Consider the following 17736-nt stretch of genomic DNA (forward strand, 5'->3'; position numbering starts at 1 on the left):
TAGAGCTCGAGAGAACTGCTGTGGTCCTAAAGTTGGAATTTGAGATGAAAGATCTAGGAAATACTCGATACTGTCTCATTCTCGAGATAAATCATCTTTAGGATGGAATCTTAGTACATTAATCAAACTACTCCCATAAGATGTTGTGCTGTTTTAACGAGGATAAAGCTAAGCCTTCGAGTACTCCTATGGTCATTCAATCGCTAGATGCAAAACAAGATTCATTCCGTCCAAATGAGGATGCTGAAGAGATTTTGGAGCTAGAAGTTTCTTATCTAAGTGCGATAGGCGCTTTATTGTACTTAGCTCAATGCACTAGACCTGACATTTCCTTCGCTATTAATATTTTGGCAAGATACAATAATGCACCAACACACAGACACTGGACTGGTGTTAAAGACATCTTTTGTTACCTTAAGGGTACCACAAATATGAGCTTGTTCTATCCCTACGGATCCTCGAGTGATGCCGCACCCTTCTTATCTCAAGTGGATTTTTTAAGACAACGCAGCATCCATCGAATAACTTAAGAAGGGTTACATTCAAGGAGACAACACCAAGCACATTGTGCCAAAGTTCTTATTCTCACATTAACAACAAGAGCATCAGAAGATTGAAGTCACGTAAATCCGTTCACAAGACAATCTGGCCGACCTTTTCACCAAATCGCTACTGAAGGTGACGTTTTAGAAGCTTGTTTAAGGAATAGGTATGCGTAAACTTTCTGAGTTGTAGCATTGTTAGTTCTCTTTGGAATTATGTCAAACTCAGGGGGAGTATCCTGAAGTATACTTGCTTGATCTTAATGTACTTTTTTCCCTACAATTAGTAGCATTTTTCCCACTGGGTTTTTGCTACCTAACAAGGTTTTGACGAGGCACCCACCTTGGGTTGATCATATCTTTGATGATGTCTCGTAGACGCTTCATTTGACTTTGTATTACTCAAACATTTTTCCTTAGCCTATGGATTTTGTCTCTACTTGGGTTTTACCATAGTCATTGGGTTTTTTGTGAGACTTAGTTCTTTATGCAAGTTCCTACTTTACTTTGAGACTAGCGTGTTCCCAAAATCAGTGTCGACGAGTCGACTTCCTCAACTCTACATGATGCTGAATCTACTTGAGTATTTACACACTCTAGGGGGAGTGTTATAAATTTCTTATTTAAGTGTGATTGTGTAAATACTAGATTAGATTTTATTCTAGTTATTCTTCCCTATTAGGACTTGTATTCCTTGAACGAGAAGGATTTTTTCCCTCCCTTATTACTATAAATAAAGGCACTGTGTATGGGGAATAACACATCCTCTACACAACCCTACAAACACATCTCTCTATTCTCTCTTTGTGCTGCCGATCCTCTATCTCCCTGTCAGATAAAATAGACCACAACATTCACCATCTTTTATTCGTTTTGAGAAAAAAAACTTATTTGTTTTGAGAAGAAAACTTATTATGTGTTTACTCCCACATGCGGGATTACAAAATATGTAGCTTTATAATTCATATTCAACACCTCAAAATCGAAAATTTGATTGATTATAAGATAATTAACTTCCTGGATTCATGCCTTCTCTCTCCTAGTTTTGACTTCCTCAATTCATAATGACTTCCCTTATATTCCCAATGAGTAGACAAGTCATTAGTTTTCTTCCTATGAAATTAGCATATGCCCCAACTTTGTGTGTGAAAATACTTTTTATTTTTATTTTAAAATGGGAAGGAGAAAGGGAGAGAAAAAGGAATGTGGATTAGAGAGAGAAGTTTTCCTTTAGCCTTTTCTTTTTTTATATTTTATTTTTCAAAATTAGAGGATGTTAGGATCATCTTTGGGCAAGGCTTTAAAAAAAATTGTAAAATTTAGTTTGTGTGAATTTACTTTATTGTTCTTGATTTTGTTTGTTGTAGAAAACAAAATTATCTTTTTACCCTCTTTTGGTTTAGAAAAAGGGTTTTATTAATGTAGTTTTAGATAATGAGAAATTTGTTGAAATGCTGAACATACAAATTTCAATTGTTGAAATGGTCACTTTTTATGTCATCAATGTTTGATCAATATATTGTCAGTTTCTAATTTTGACCATTTCAACAAATTTTGTTTTTTGTTTTTTGAACAAATGATATTCTCTACACAAAAGTAGAGAAGTGAGCCACTGGTAAGTGGCAAACGGTGGTGAAGAGGAGTGTTGCTTTTGCACCATGGTGTAGATTCGAACTTCATCAGCTCTCTAATTTAACATCTAATTTAACAAATTTATCGTTTGACAAATAAAAAATAAACAGTAAAAGAGAACCGAGCCACTGAGGTCATGCCCTCACTTAATCAACCATGATCATTGATTGAGATTTGAGAGGAGGCAAAGCCATCGGACAAGTGGTGGCAGCGGCAGTGGTGACAGATCTGCCTCGATTGAGACACTACCAGGACAAATGAACAAAAAGGCGAAAACGACCAAAACCAGCAGAAGAAAGCAGGGAAAAAATAGAAGCAGCTAGATAGATGCGATGAATTATGGAGCAACTTTCACCCTTCTTCTAATCCTTTCAATTTCCTTTCCTTCCAGAATCATGATGCATGGAGGGCAATAAACTGAAAGCACATAAATATCCTCCGTTATCACAAACTTCCACCGAAGATAGTACAAGAGTTTGGAATCCATTACGTGACTGCTCACGAGCACGTTGCTTGCTGGCCGCTGCCTCAAATTTGGCCGCTCATGCTGATGCAATTCCAAAACACCCATGTGGGGGCATGAGATTGGTGCGACTCCGGTTTTCTTTGTTAGGCTGCAAATCAGGATAAGAAAATATGCCCTATCACTGTTTGTATATAAGCATTGGACTATCTCTTGTCACGTGAGTTGCATGATGAGTCATGTGTCATGTGTCATGTGATGAGAGCGGTAGACGCATGGTCATATATAACTGGTGATGCCCAATAATGTCTCAAATACAACTAGTAAAGCACAGATTAATCAAATTTGTGTTTCATAAAGAGAAAATTTTCTACATATTCAATTGGAACATGCAAAATTTAATTGCAGAATTCTTCGTAGAAGAATACAGCAATCTTGGACCATTTCACAAGAAAAAACACAACCAGAGAATCATGCTATTATCTCAATGGCAACTTTAAACAATGAATCCTTCACAGGAAACCAACAATACAGAAAATCAGTCAGAAGTTAGCATTTGTATCTACTTTCGGTGCACACAGATCATGTTTTATACATCTACAAGACTTCAGAAAACAATGTTTTATTTGGCTATACGTGTGTCCAGCTATCTGATTTGGGCTTCGGCACAACAAATTGCTGTTTTTACAAATGGTCAACAGCAATATCCTCACTTACCCTCTGGAACTTCAAATTCTAGTCTTAAATGCTCAATGTTTCCTCTTCGACTACTTTAAAATTTACTTATAAAAAACCCAAATGCTAAATAGCAATAGCAGCGTCACTTATATTACTAGGATTGTAAGATTGTAAACATATTTGGCACTCCTTAACAGATGATAATATGCAGCACAAATGATTTACTGTTTCACCTTATATACTGCAACAGCAAGTGCATGAAGCACTCAACCCTTTAAATGACAATGGGGATGGATAGGGCGAACCACGGTGGAAGATATGGATCATGCACTCAGTGCTAGCCTACGCGTTTGGAGATTTGTCTTTGTAAGGAACTTAGCAGTATGCAAATGGTCTGACCTAATAATTTTGCTACCTGCAGTAACCTTTTCTAGATCTAAACTTACACATTCCTCCCACACTCCAGACCAAAACATAAAATAAAATTCCTCCCACACTATCCCTATCCCAGTAAATCTCTTTACGCAAATGACCAAAAGAGGCCATTCTCTGTGGAATGAGAATTTTGAAATTACTCTAAATCAGTTAATAAAGACCTCTGAGCTAAAAAAAATGACTGTACAAAGAAACCAACTTTCAGAAAGGAAAGATCACAGTACCTTCATGATTCGGCAGAGCATTAATCTGGAAGACTTCAAGTCATCTGCACTGTTCTTCGTCAGAAAGACACTGGGTCACATTCTTCATCAACTCGGAGCAACCATTACCATTCCCAACACAATCTGCACTCTCGAGGTGGCAGACATTCTTTCACATAAATCAAATTTCTCTAAATTTTCTTGTATTTCAAAATTTTGAATTTAGAGGAAAGCACAATGTGCGATGCAGGTCACTTCATTTCTGGATATCATTCAAAAATGTCACGTCATTCCATCAAACCAAAGCAGGATTCATAGGAATTCTATCTAGAGGCCACTGAGAAGCTTGTAAAGACCATGAAGCATAAACTTAAAGAAATAGCATCAAAGAAACCAGTCTCGAATAGGTGAAAGGTACCTTAATTTTTCACAAAGGTAAAATGCAAACCAAAAGGCAACAAATGAAAACTATTGCTACACCAAGCACAGCATCCTGCCAAAACATTACAGCAAAAGAAAGGACTAATAAGATCTTACATAAGTACACAGAAGACAAGATTACCTTTCATTTCCATTCAAAACAGTTACAAATGCAGTATCTGTTTGTCAAAATATCACATATCTGCATTCATTAACTATCACAAAGGGTTTCAATCAGCAGACACAGCACTGCTAAAGGATTAACTATTGCTACAAGTCTTGTCTGAGATCTTCTCTTTATTTTCATTTAATGAACCATTATTGCCTCCGGTTATTATGCTTGTCATCTTAAAACAGGATACCATGTCTTGGAGCCAACAAATGAAATGTTTATGCAGCACTGTACTATCTACAACCTGCTATTCTGAACAGATCATTTGTTCGTACTGAATATAAGAATATGCTAATTGCATTAATTTCTTAGTATTTGTTCAAAGAAACATGACAAATGTTACAGAACAATTAAATTAATGGATAGAACAATCGAAAATTGATTACACAAGCTTTATCGCAATCAACAAGACAATCAGTTATTTCCATTAACATTCTGACCAAAAAATTGTGTAAGTACATAAGTACAATAATAAACTGAACAATAATAAACTGAACCTACCTATAAAGATAAAAATAAACACTACAACCTCCAAATAATCAAATTCTTATCACTCTAGTTCATCAAGTTTGATCTCACGTTGTTCGCCGGAAGAAAGGACTTTCACACTCACCATACCCCTTTGCCACTCCGAATCTCCCACCAATATCAGCCTGTTAGCATTTATTCGTGATGCACGCTTGAATACCCTGCCATAGAAAAAATCAAACCATTGAATGATAAAATATTATAAATACAGTGATTGGTATGGAAATCTGCAAGCACCTATAAGAGGGCAGGAAATACCATTTAAGCGGTTTGTTCTCCAAGACTAAATCAACACTTTGACCTTTTCCCCTGAGTATGGTGGCAACTGTTGCAGCTGCTCCTTGGAGTCCAGGATCAAGAGCACACACAATGTTCTCTACTTGCAGGCTGAGTTCCGGTAGAAGACCCTTCTCCTTAAGCAACTATAATCCACACACAAAAATATCAAACAAATGACAAACAAAACAAAAATGAGATGAGAAATAAAAAAATGAAGCCAAGAATGAAGAATATTTAAATATTGGGAGCATTATCCAATACATACACCATTTTAAAGTAGTTTAAGGAAAAAAAAACTCTTCATAAAGCATAGGATATATATAAGTATATAGTACATAAGTTTTGACTTACTTCCACTATAACAGCATCACCAAACCCAAATCCACAAGCAGAAATGTCATCACCACCAAAAGTAGAAAGCAAGCGGTCATATCGCCCACCACCACAAATGGCTCGTAACTTTCCTCCTCTATCAAAACCCTGAAAATAAAATTGATCTGTCAGGGACTGTCTTTATTAATGACGAAGTAGAAGCAACTTTATATACATACAAGGGAGATCTAATCATTGTAATTGAGTATTCATGCATAGACATAATCAGTTTGCCATTTGGCTGCTTATTTTTTCTGTCATCATCACAAAAGTTTGTTCTTACGCATAGGCAGAATAAGGAAGACTTTCCAGTATGTTTTGCATCTGAAATGGGACAAGTTTTCACATGTCCCACGTCAGTTGGATCATAAGTAAAGACACTATCGCAAACAACTTTTCACTTACAGCCAACAGAACTCCCAAATATTCTAGTGTAGTATTTAACAAATGCTACTAACTTTAGCTCACAGGTCAGTTAAATGCATTTCACTGCTGTAAAGTTTATAATTGTATAAACTGGCAGTATGATAACATCCACAAACTACATCCTCACCGCAGACTGATGCCTAAAATAGATGTGCAGTACAATATATGATCCCCAGGTCATTATTCACACACGAAAAGATAATACCACACTATAAAGGAATATCATCAGTTACTAGGAGCAATAAACAACTAAAGAAAATGGAAAAGATGGTAGAACTCAACTCATTCTACGAGCATGACTAATATCTGCAATGTCAAAATTGTGGGAGGGAAAACATGGAAATCCTAACCTCAAAGACAATACCAGTGTAGTAGGCAAGGCCACGAACAATAGAAGCATCAAACTGAATCCATTCAGAGTAACCAAATTTGTCAGCAAGAGAGAATAGTTGTTTCAGATCAGCAACTGCTTCCCCTGCTCCTCCAAGTATCTCTACATAATAAAAACATGGAACGTATATTAATAATTGTCCCATCTACTACCAAAAAGTATTCAACTTTTTTTTTCTGGTCACACAATAAATAGAACCTTGGAAGCTCCACTCACAAACGATTGCCAAAAATAACTTCCCCAACAGCTTTTTGAAATAGTTATACAGTTCGATTTATTGTGGCCACAATTCATATTAAATTAAATTTGAACCCACTGCCTCTCACTATCCCTTGCCACTTTCAAGTCTCAACATTCTTTCTCGTCTCTCTAATCAACGGGTAACTGCTAACTCTTGATTTCTTCATCACCATTCCCCAATAATTGTCAATTTATCTCTCTGTTCATTTCTTACAGAGGTACACCTTGAATAATTTCCTTTTTGTGATCTATTGGTGTTTATCCACCTGTACTTAAGATTCAAAAGCTTAGCAAAGTCTTTATCATTTTCAATATCTACGGTACTATGCATTATCTTGTCACCTTCACTAATGTTCCTTGTGTTAGGATTTTGGCTCGTCAAGTTTGTTTAGGATTGTATTAGGGAAATTAAAGGTGTACCGATTCTTCTCCTGAAAGGACTAGGAAAGAATCAAAGTTTCCTTGTACAATTAGATTAGGGATCCTAGAAGTCTAATTGGAATAGGTAAGAAAGTGTACTTTCCTATTCCATATAGAATAGGAAACTTAATCAGAAATAGGCATGTAAATCACACCTTATACATATCTATAGGGTGCGGCAAGGCCAGGGAAAGTGTGAGAAAAAGCCAGAGACAGCCAAGGATGATTAGTTCTAGGGTTTTGCAAAAGTACTGTAACCTTATTATTAATCAAAGAAGCCGGGTTTCTCAACCAGGGAAATGACAACTGCACGTAGGCAAAAGTTCTGCCGAACTTATTCTTTAATTTGCTAACTTTAGTCTATTACCATACACATCAAAGAGAAAAAAAATCCAGAGAGAGTAGGTTACAACACCTTGACCATATAGAGTTCTTGTATTAAGACACATTTAAACTAAAGAAAGAAGTTTCGAGCTGTTAAAACTTACCATTTTAACAAACAAACATCTCACTTGCTAGTGATATAAAATCATTTGTACTAAAGTCCACTGATCCTAAGGAAAGAACTGATTAATCATTTCGGTATACCTCATGTAACATTCATCGCTGTGAAAAAAAACCAACCACCATATAGAACAGCATAAATTTGCAGAACATTATTTTGATTATTTCAAAACAAGTACTACTTACCAAAGGTTCTCACCATAAAGTCTAATAATCTACTCTCAAACTGACAAATGCTGTCATTTTAAAGACGTACTACACAATAGTAATCTTTAATCAATTGGAAAACTGCCTTTATGGAGCATGAAAGCTTTTGATCTGCAGGGGGGTGAGCTGTGCAGGAAACCAAAATATCTAATACCCTCTTACAAGTACAGATAAGCAAACAGCTGGATATGTTTTGTGCATGCTGATCAGGGAAACATACGATACATTTTCACGTCTTGGAGAGGGGGAAAGACGATTAATTTTTACCTTTTATAGCCAAAAACTTATATTTAAATACTTTCTGAATCAGTATTGATAAGACCAACCTTCCAGCTTTGTCAATGACTTTATGGAAAGAACTTGCAATAACTGTTCAATAGCCTCTTCAGATACACCAGCAGATTTCAACTCATTTTTTATATCATCCACTGGAATCTTCTCTATCTGTTTACAATTCAAATCCAGAAAGGATTAGAAACTTGTGACAAAAAAAACTATATCTTTTTGTTAGTGTATATAGATATGCTAGACATAAGATAATGGAGAAAATATTGAACAAAAAAATATTGTATTTATTTTAATATCAGACTAAGAGCACGACTAGAATCTAGATACCATATGCATACAAAGTTCAGGGACTCTAACCGTAACAGGCACATGTAGATACATATATATGCACATACAAAAGAAAATATAAAAGCAGAACATCATACTGCAACTATTGCATGTTAAATGATCTTAAATAAATCAACATGAACTAGCAACTAACATACTTTACAGTAAAATTATTAGCAAAAATTTGAAGAAAGAACAACTTTACAAAATATAAAAAATTATCTGATTTATTTTCTCAATAATATATAATCAAACAAAAATAGAATGTCATAATGGCTTTCACATCAAAATTATTTGAAAAGAATAATATGGTAGAAAACAAGAACATAATTAGCTGCAACCCAAAAACTTGCAACCTTTCAAAATTTACCTTGTCTATGATGATGCAAACTTTGCCAAATAAAGCTTCGGGTATGGAATAACGCCTCAATACTTCTTGTAAAACCTGTAAGTAGAAAAGTCAGGCTAGTAGTCATAATTTAAAATAAATAATTATATACTACAAAATGACTTGAAAACTGATTTCAACGGCACAAACAGTAGGAAAGCTTTTCTAAACTAATTTGGGATGTATCAGTTTCTTTTTTTGATAGGCAACTTGAAAATCATTTGGCCATACAATGCCTCTGGAGACAGAAATCCCACAGTCAGACAAACAATATTAGAACGACAAAAATTTGATGAAGACCTGTGAATCTAACAGTCTAAGTTCCTGCAAGAAAAAACCACCCGCACCTTACGACTAGAAACCTTGAATCCAACATCTGATGCTGTAATTCCTACTCGCTTGAAGAAAGTGACAATTGAAGAAATAAGTTCTGCTTCAGCCTAGCACATGAAGAGAAACAAAACAAGTAAAACCTGAGCTTGTCAGGGAATTGTATATAACATAGTTAAACAAATACAACAATGTGACGTACATTATGAGATTTCAATCAATGCAAGAGTGTGAGGCATCACAAAAAATTCATAATCATATAACCAATCCAGCAGAATCAGCTCCATACCGTAACCTCAGGTACACCAATAACATCCATATTCCACTGGTAATGCTCCCGACGCCGCCCCCTTGTCATCCTCTCATACCGCCAACACTGCCCAATGGCAAACCATTTCAACGGAAGGGATAGAGATTTTCTGGACAGAAAAAAAACACGAGGATCAAAATTTCCGGCTTCCACACCTGGATATAAAAAAGATCGAAGAGTAAATAATAATTATATATATACACATTAAACACATATACAACCAAGTCTAAATAGCAAAGTAACATGCTCAGCAGAATCAGAACTCAGTACCCTTTCTGTATCACCAGCCTTGCCAAAGAAGGAGTGAGCTCCGGCCTCAGCGCAACGCGACGATTTCCCCGATCTTCGAAGCAATACAGCTGCACAAATGCAGGTATATTAATATATGCATACATATATGTATGTATGTCAGTAGTCAATTCAAATTCAAGCAATGCAAGTAAAAGAAATGCTGAAAAAATCAGCATACCTGGTCTCGAATCTCCTCCCCTGCCTTTCTGATAAACAGAGCCTCCGTCTCAAGAACCGGATAGTCGACCTCTTCGAAGCCGAACAGCCGCGAGACCTCTCTGAAATTGTAGAAGAGCCAGTTGCGGAGGCGCATATCTTCGGGTGGGAAGTCCCTCGTGCCCTTGGGAGGGTTAACATCGATCTTCTGGAGGTCGTCGGTGGCCGGGGCCGGAGATAAAGCCCCGGCGCGACCACCGCCGGTGGAATTGGGGATGAGAGAAGAAGTGGCGGGGGAGAGAGAAGAGAGGGGTTTAGGGTTTGAAGAAATGGGGAGTTTGGGGAGGGGGAGTCGAAGAGCGCGAGTGAAGGGCTTGTGGAAGGTAAGGAGGGAAGACGAGACTGCAGAGAGCATGGCGATGGTGGTGAGGGCTCGATTGTCTTTTTGGTTACTGGGGTTTTTGGTTGTTTTGATAAAACCGCAGAGTTGAATGGTAAAGCGGGCGTGGGCTAGACGTTATACCAACGCATGGATTTGGCGGGGGCCCAAATTCAATACTGAAGGCCCAAAAGGTTTTAGTAGGATCCCAGACAAGCCATTATTTTTCAGAAAGACCTGGATCGTCAAGGATCAAGGACGAACTCCTCTTTAAGATACTTTTTGTTCAATTCAAGAAAATTCATGTTGAGATCGGAATCATTTGATGAAAGTATTGCAGGTTTATAAACCAACCATGAACATCACCTGTTGGAGATATGCCTTGAAAGTTAATCTTTGGAAGAAACATTTCAAGACCATGTCTAAATGTATGGTTAAGTCTAATATTTCAAAAGGAAAAAGTCACTTATTAGGACTATCTCAATGAACGATATATGTCAAAATAGTGAGTCCATGGACAATGGATCGATGGAAGAAGTAATCTAAAAATGTTAGATTATAGAGACCTTTTTCGCATAACTATAATGTCCAAAATGATCCTGGTCATAGGATTGTTAGAGGGACGTTGACAATACGAATAGACCAATACGTACTATGTCTGCTTCAATTTGAAGGATGGAAAGTCTTAAGCCATTTGTGTAGGGGCACTAAGACAAGTATGTAGGTGTTTGTTAAGGAAATGAATCCACTCAACACAATCAAATAAGAGTACTTGCATGGAGGTCTACTCACATGTCAAACAAGTAACACTTCTGGTTGGGATAATGTAACTTGCATGGAGGTCTACTCACATGTCAAGCAAGTAACACTTCTGGTTGGAATAATGTAAGTAGTCCCTTGACCTAAGACATCATAGTTGTCTGTCTAGTGGTTAGGTACTTGATCTTTGATGGTGTCAAAGGCATTTCATTTGAGTGTGTCCCGGTATTATTGGGGCTAAGCTGCCTAATCATGTAGACATGTGAATATTCAACAAGGAATCTATAATCCTCAGTACTAGAGAAAGAATACTCTAAGATATGATTGGGAAATCTTCGGCCAAAATATCAAGCAGATGGAAGATATTTCTATATGACTCAATTGAATCCTATAACATAGTAATCACATAAGGGTTTAACATAAAGTATCCATACCCTAGTAATGTGATTGAGAGTTTTGATTTAAAGAATGATCGAGTTACATTGTAATTCTAACTGAATAAGTTGTCCAACCAAAATCTACATTAGCTTGGGTAACCATGATATATGGTTAGATGTTGATCATGGCTTGTGGGTCCTTCTAGATGATTAAATAAGTAGTCATAAAAAAAGAACGAGAATTAAAAGTTTTAATTCACTAAGTGATTGTATAAGTATTAATCAATTGGATTGATACCAATCACTTCACCGCCTCGCCAATTAGAACCTAAAACGATTGTACACCGATACACTTGTGTGGTAAGATAACTAAAGGATGATGGAATTAATTAATTAGATTAATTAAGTTTTATGATTAATTAAAAAGTCTAAATAGATCATAGAAGCAATGAAAGATCTTTTTAGGCTTAAAGAAAAGTCTAGGTCCTCTCAAGCCTATTTGGGCCAAACCCATTGGACTTATATTCAAGCATAAGATGACTTGAAATGAGAAATGCCTAAGCCAAGCCAAACACTTAGTGAGGCCAGTCATAAGGTGAAGAGAGAGAGAGAGAGAGAGAGAAAGAGAGAGAGAGAGAGAGAGAGAGAGAGAGAGAGAGAGAGAGAGAGAGAGAGAGAGAGAGAGAGAGAGAAAGAGTCAATAGTTGACTTACTTCTCTTACCTTTATAAAGGGAGTTTAGTGAAAAAGTTTCATTAGGGTTTTTGTGAGTCTTTCTTGCCTCAAAGAGAAAACAAACTCTCTTTTTCCTCTCTAGGAATGGGCAAAATACCCATGAGTTTGGATAACCATGATTATTCACCCATTTAAAGTTCACGGTTACGGTTATGGGTAACCATTTAGATGAACAAACAGTTATGGGTATAACCGTTTATCCATGAAATTTAAATGGGTGGTTATGGGTATTATCCGCGGTTATAATGGGTATCCATCGGTTATGGGTATTACCCGCGGTTATAACGGGTATCCATTTAATTTAATATATGTAAAATTTAAGATTAAAAAATTAAAAACCCTAAATTTTGAATCTCTCCGCCAAACTCAGAGTCTCAAACGCGTCGTCCCCCGCTCATCTCTCCTTCCTCGCTGCCCTCTCTCTCATCTTCCCCGCAAAGCATAAAAATAATAGAGAAATACTTATATAGAAAGATCAACTGGTCGGATAATGTGTCCAATGTGCTTGACATGCCCATCTGTTTGAATCGAAAACCAGAAAGATTATGCAGAGAGCAAATATGTAACTTTGTGGTCCAACTGTTGTGTATGCACATCAGACGATATTGCTTTGCATGGTTGCAAACTATTATTTTTGTAAGATTGCTTTTGTGCTTGGGTGTAATAGAAAAATATCGTTCGTAAACTATTATTTCAATTATTGGAATTGTATGAGGACTTAAATGATAAATGCATGCTAAAATGTATCTATAACGGTGTTTAATTGTCAGAAAATGAAAATTATGACAAATTTTTCTTTTGTAATTTTCAAGTTGTTAAAAAAAAACATGTAGAAGGGTGAAAAAAGAGGTAAATGTGTAAAAAAAGGATAAACGGGTTCAAAAATGGGTAAATGATTATGATTAAATGGGTAAACGGTTATGGCGGACGGATAACCGCAGTTATTTACCCATAACCATTTATGCAATTACACAATGGGTAAACGGTTTTACGGGTATGAACATAAACGGTTATGGGTAAATAACTGCGGTTATCCGTCCGCCATAACCGTTGCCCATCCCTATTCCTCCCACACAAAACTAGCCACCTTAGAGAGATAACTAATCATCTCTTCTCTATTTGGTCATCCACTCATCCATCTCATAACACTTGTGGGTGTAGATCTTTAGAGGTCTCCAACACTTGGAGACTTAAAGAGAACCAAAAGTACTAAATCCTTAAGGTGGAGAAAGCAAGGAGGGAGGCAAGGCTCAAGGAGTCTTGGAGGTGGTCCATCCTTGGTCTAGAATCTCGACCAAGAGGTATAACACTAATCGTTCACTTTGTTCTTCAATAAGTTTCTTAGATGCATCTTACATGAACCTATGCTTCTTGAAGGGGATTTACATGACTATAGCTACGATAATATGTGATAACATGCTTCCGTTGCTAATGTATATAAATTTAGAATTGTATATGCATACTAGTCACTAGAAATACTATAGAAATCTCAATATTTTGCTTCATCACCTACATCAAATTACTACTCATATAGCTAGTTGGCATTGTTGAAGTTAGTTCTATGTATAACTTTTGCTAAGTTGAACTATTGAGTCAGCACTTATTTGTTACTCATTATATCTATGTATAAATACCCACTTGATGTACAATTTTAATTCATTCACTGAAAGATTCAGTTTTTCTATTTTCATCACCGTTTATGTTATAAAGGAAATTTTTATCTAAACACATATAATCTTGCTTTACACTCAACTTAAACTTTAAATATGAATTGTCTTTTTTACCCTATTGTATAATTACCATGAAGTATTAATTGAAATCAACAATAAAACTAAAATTTATCAGTCAAAACATACTCAATAATCAAACTCTTACCGTCACACAATCTTTCTCTAATGTTCTATTTGGCTCAAACCCTCAAACACTTATTAAGTTCTTTTTTATGGATGGATGATGATTTTGACGTTCTAAATCCTCTAACTAAGGTTTGAATCGATTTATGCAAGTTTATTTATTTATTTATTGTTTCAGACTTCGAGTGATGACCAAATGGGCTGCTCAATCTAGGGGTGGGAAATTTTGCCATAAACCGATTTACCGACCGAACCATACCGGTCGGCTCATAATGGTATGGTATAGTTTTGGCATTTTTTCATAATTGGTTGGCATTTTACCAAACCGATAATTAATGACATGGCTTCGGTAATTGGTTTTGTATGTCGGCGGTATGCCATACCTACCAATATATATATATATATATATATATATATATATATATAATTTTTTTTTTTTCTATTTAGATATTTTAGGTATTTTTTACATGATTGACTCCTCAGTTTTAGGGTATAGAAAATAAATTACTCCTTAGTTTTAGGGTTTAAGAAATATATGCACGACTTCCTTCTCTCAATTTTCTTGTTCGCACACCTCCTTGTCCGACCAACTGCTCTCTGCTAGAAATCTTCTTCTTCATCAGCTTTCAAATTTAGGTAAAATTTGTGAAACCCCCTTCTTCTTCATAGTAGTGTTACATTCTAGTATTATTTTTAAATGAATTTTTTCTGTTGTATCTCCTTATTTGGAGTTAGAAGATGTACGCATATATCATAAGCCCTAACACCAATCGATAGATCATGTAGAAAAGTTGAACTATATTTTATCTTTTTAAGCAAAACTGAATAAAGGCACAATAAAGATATATTCTTGATTTGAGAAATTTGAGATTTTAGTAAAAAGCTTTTACGTTTACACAATATAAGATATATGTATATGTATATGATTCATGCCATAATAAATATAGAAAATATTATTAACAAAATTGATAGCATGATGATTACTGATACTATATATACATGTATGTACATACATATGATTTTGAATGTATACATGTTGCTTATGTTTAGGATAATGGAGTCTAGCCAATCAACCGCTAGTGCACAACATGGATTAACCCAAAATGAACCACACAATGCAACCGAACAAGCACCCTAATCTGAAAATCAAATTGAGCCCTTGGAACTGGAAGATACCGAGGAATAAGTGGAACATGTGAATAACAAGAGACCCAAACAGGGTTGTTCATTTGTTTGGGATCACATGGTTAGAACTAAAAAGGTTGTTGATGGGAAAGCTAAGTTCATTGCGATTTGCAACATTTGCAAAGCCCATGTTCCTGCACATCCAAATAAAAATGGTACCTCATCTTGTAGGAACCACCTTAGACAGCAATGTAAGAATTCATCGTATTATATGAAAGGTGCTGAGAAAGGTCAATCTGTATTGACAAATGAGGCAATGGTTGGTGGGACTTTGGGTTACCACTCATTTAATCAGAAAAGGTGTGAAGATGTTCTCATTGAATTTGTGATCAGAGATGAGATGCCATTCAGGGCAGTTGAGGGGGAAGGGTTTTTGAAGTATAACTTTGAGCTTCAACCTCATTTCAAGGTGCTTAATAGGAAGAAGGTTGCTACTAGTGTGTGGGAGTTGTTCTTAACTGAGAAAGCTAAGATCAAGAGTGTGATGGAGGATCAAAGAATAAGTATCACAACCGATACTTAGACCTTGATCCAAAACATAAACTACATGGTTGTCACTGCCCACTTCTTGGACAATAAATGGAAACTACATAAAAGGATAATAGCATTAAAAAAATCACAAGTCATAAGGGTGATGACATTGGGAGGCATCTAGATGAGTGTTTGAATGATTGGGGTATTAAGAAGGTGTTTAGCATTGTGGTGGACAATGCTACATCTAACGATGTGGTGGTTGAACACATGAAGGAAAGATTAAGGTCCTTAAAGACCTTATTGTTGGAAGGGAAATACTTGCATATGAGATGTGCCTGCCATATTCTTAATTTGATTGTTAAGGATGGAATGAAAGATCTTGCCAGCTCATTGGAAGCGATAAGGAATTGTGTGAAATATATTCACTCAAGTGCAACCAGGTTGGACAAGTTTAGGGACTTTGCTATCTTAGAGAGGTTAGATAAGATGGCAACTGTTCCCTTGGATGTAGCTACAAGGTGGAATTCCACCTATAAGATGATTGTGCTTACAAGTATTGAAATGTGTTTAAGAGGATGGCAGATGAAAATGCTCCATTTATTGCTTATTTCGAAGAGAAGGTGGGAGACGAAAAGACAAAAGGGTGGGGGCTCCAAGTGATGATAACTGAGAGGACGCACGTTCATTCACTCATTTTCTGAAGAAGTTTTATGACAAAACATTAAAATTCAGTGCCACCAAGGCTACAACTTCTGATTTGCTATTCTTGGAAATAAGTTCAATTCAAGTTGAGATTGACAAAAAAAATGAAGGATACTAGAGATCCTACATTGCAAAAGGTGGCTTATTCGATGAAGAAGAAATTTGAGAAGTATTGGGGAAGGTATGACCAGGTGAACAAGCTTATGTATGTGGCTACTACACTAGACCCTTGATTGAAGCTACAAGGAATTAAAGTTGGCTTTAAAAATATTGGATGGGATCTTCATGAACAAGACCAAGTTTTTAAAGATGTTAAGGCTTGCCTATACGAACTATATGAGGAGTGTAAGGGAACAGCTAATGTTGAGAGTCATTCTTTGAACGATATTGACCATATGAATGGTGACGATGATGTTGAGATTGATGGTAATGATGCTCAATCACAGTTCCTAAGGGATCTTATCCATGACAGGCAATAGCAACATCTTTTAGAGATAACCAATGAAGTAGATCAATACCTCTCTGATCATTTTGAAAGTGTCAAGAATCCCAAGTTCAACATATTAGATTGGTGGAAATGTAGCCAATCTAAATATCCCATCATTTCAAAGATGGCCAAGGGCGTATTTGCCATCCCATCTTCAATTGTGGCAAGTGAGAGTGCATTTAGCCTTGGTAAGAAGGTAGTCGATCCTTTTAGGGCTTCCTTGACTCCAAAAATGGTAGATGCATTAGTGTGCACTAGTGATTGGCTTAGGGTAGGTGGATTCAACTTCTATAAAGAGCCAACAGGGGAAGAGCTTGAATTGTACAAGACATGTGAAGAATTGGAAAAATGTAAGTATTGCTATATTTTTTTTCTAATTCTAATTATAGTACTTTAATCCAACATTTATTGATGTTTTTAATTTATTATTCAATATACTTCTTATTCTAATCATACTTCTTTTATGTAACACTTGAATTGAAATAGTTGATGGTTCTACATCTCAAGCAAGAACATCAATTCCAAGTGCTTCGAAGAATTGAATCATGGAAGATTTCACATGCATTGGTTGCTGCTACTTCAGTGATGTTGCATTATCAAAACAAGAAGTTATTTGTTTTGGGATTATAATAAGGGGATCTTATAACCAGAGCCATACTTTTGAGTTTTGAGTTTTTTGTTTATGCATTAGTTGCTACAATTGAATTTAGACAATTATATTAGTTAGACTTTTGAGTTTGTGAACTTATAACTATTTGGATTATGTTTGCTGATATTGTTGTTG

The 17736-nt window shown here is 36.0% G+C and overlaps 1 protein-coding gene across 2 annotated transcripts; it reads right to left on the reverse strand.

Annotated features, from left to right (window-relative positions):
• Positions 1 to 2206: 2206 nt before the first annotated feature.
• Positions 2207 to 10486, reverse strand: LOC103450011 (histidine--tRNA ligase, chloroplastic/mitochondrial). 2 transcript variants are annotated; one of them, XR_003767688.2, is made up of 13 exons: positions 10025 to 10481; positions 9826 to 9914; positions 9535 to 9664; positions 9263 to 9355; positions 8898 to 8972; positions 8239 to 8356; positions 6501 to 6643; positions 5704 to 5832; positions 5332 to 5495; positions 5047 to 5234; positions 4372 to 4446; positions 3975 to 4215; positions 2207 to 2788 (listed from the first exon to the last, which is right to left on the reverse strand). XR_003767688.2 is itself a non-coding variant. In XM_008389328.4 (10 exons), the coding sequence occupies exons 1-10, from the start codon at positions 10415 to 10417 to the stop codon at positions 5096 to 5098; spliced, it is 1473 nt and encodes a 490-aa protein (XP_008387550.1). In that variant the 5' UTR covers positions 10418 to 10486; the 3' UTR covers positions 4938 to 5095. The 2 variants fall into 2 exon arrangements, 1 of the variants encoding a protein (XP_008387550.1); XM_008389328.4 differs by lacking the exons at positions 2207 to 2788; positions 3975 to 4215; positions 4372 to 4446 and having other exon boundaries at positions 4938 to 5234; positions 10025 to 10486.
• Positions 10487 to 17736: the final 7250 nt, after the last annotated feature.

This window comes from Malus domestica, chromosome 12 (genome assembly GCF_042453785.1).
Source record: "Malus domestica chromosome 12, GDT2T_hap1".
Taxonomy (NCBI): Eukaryota; Viridiplantae; Streptophyta; class Magnoliopsida; order Rosales; family Rosaceae; genus Malus; species Malus domestica.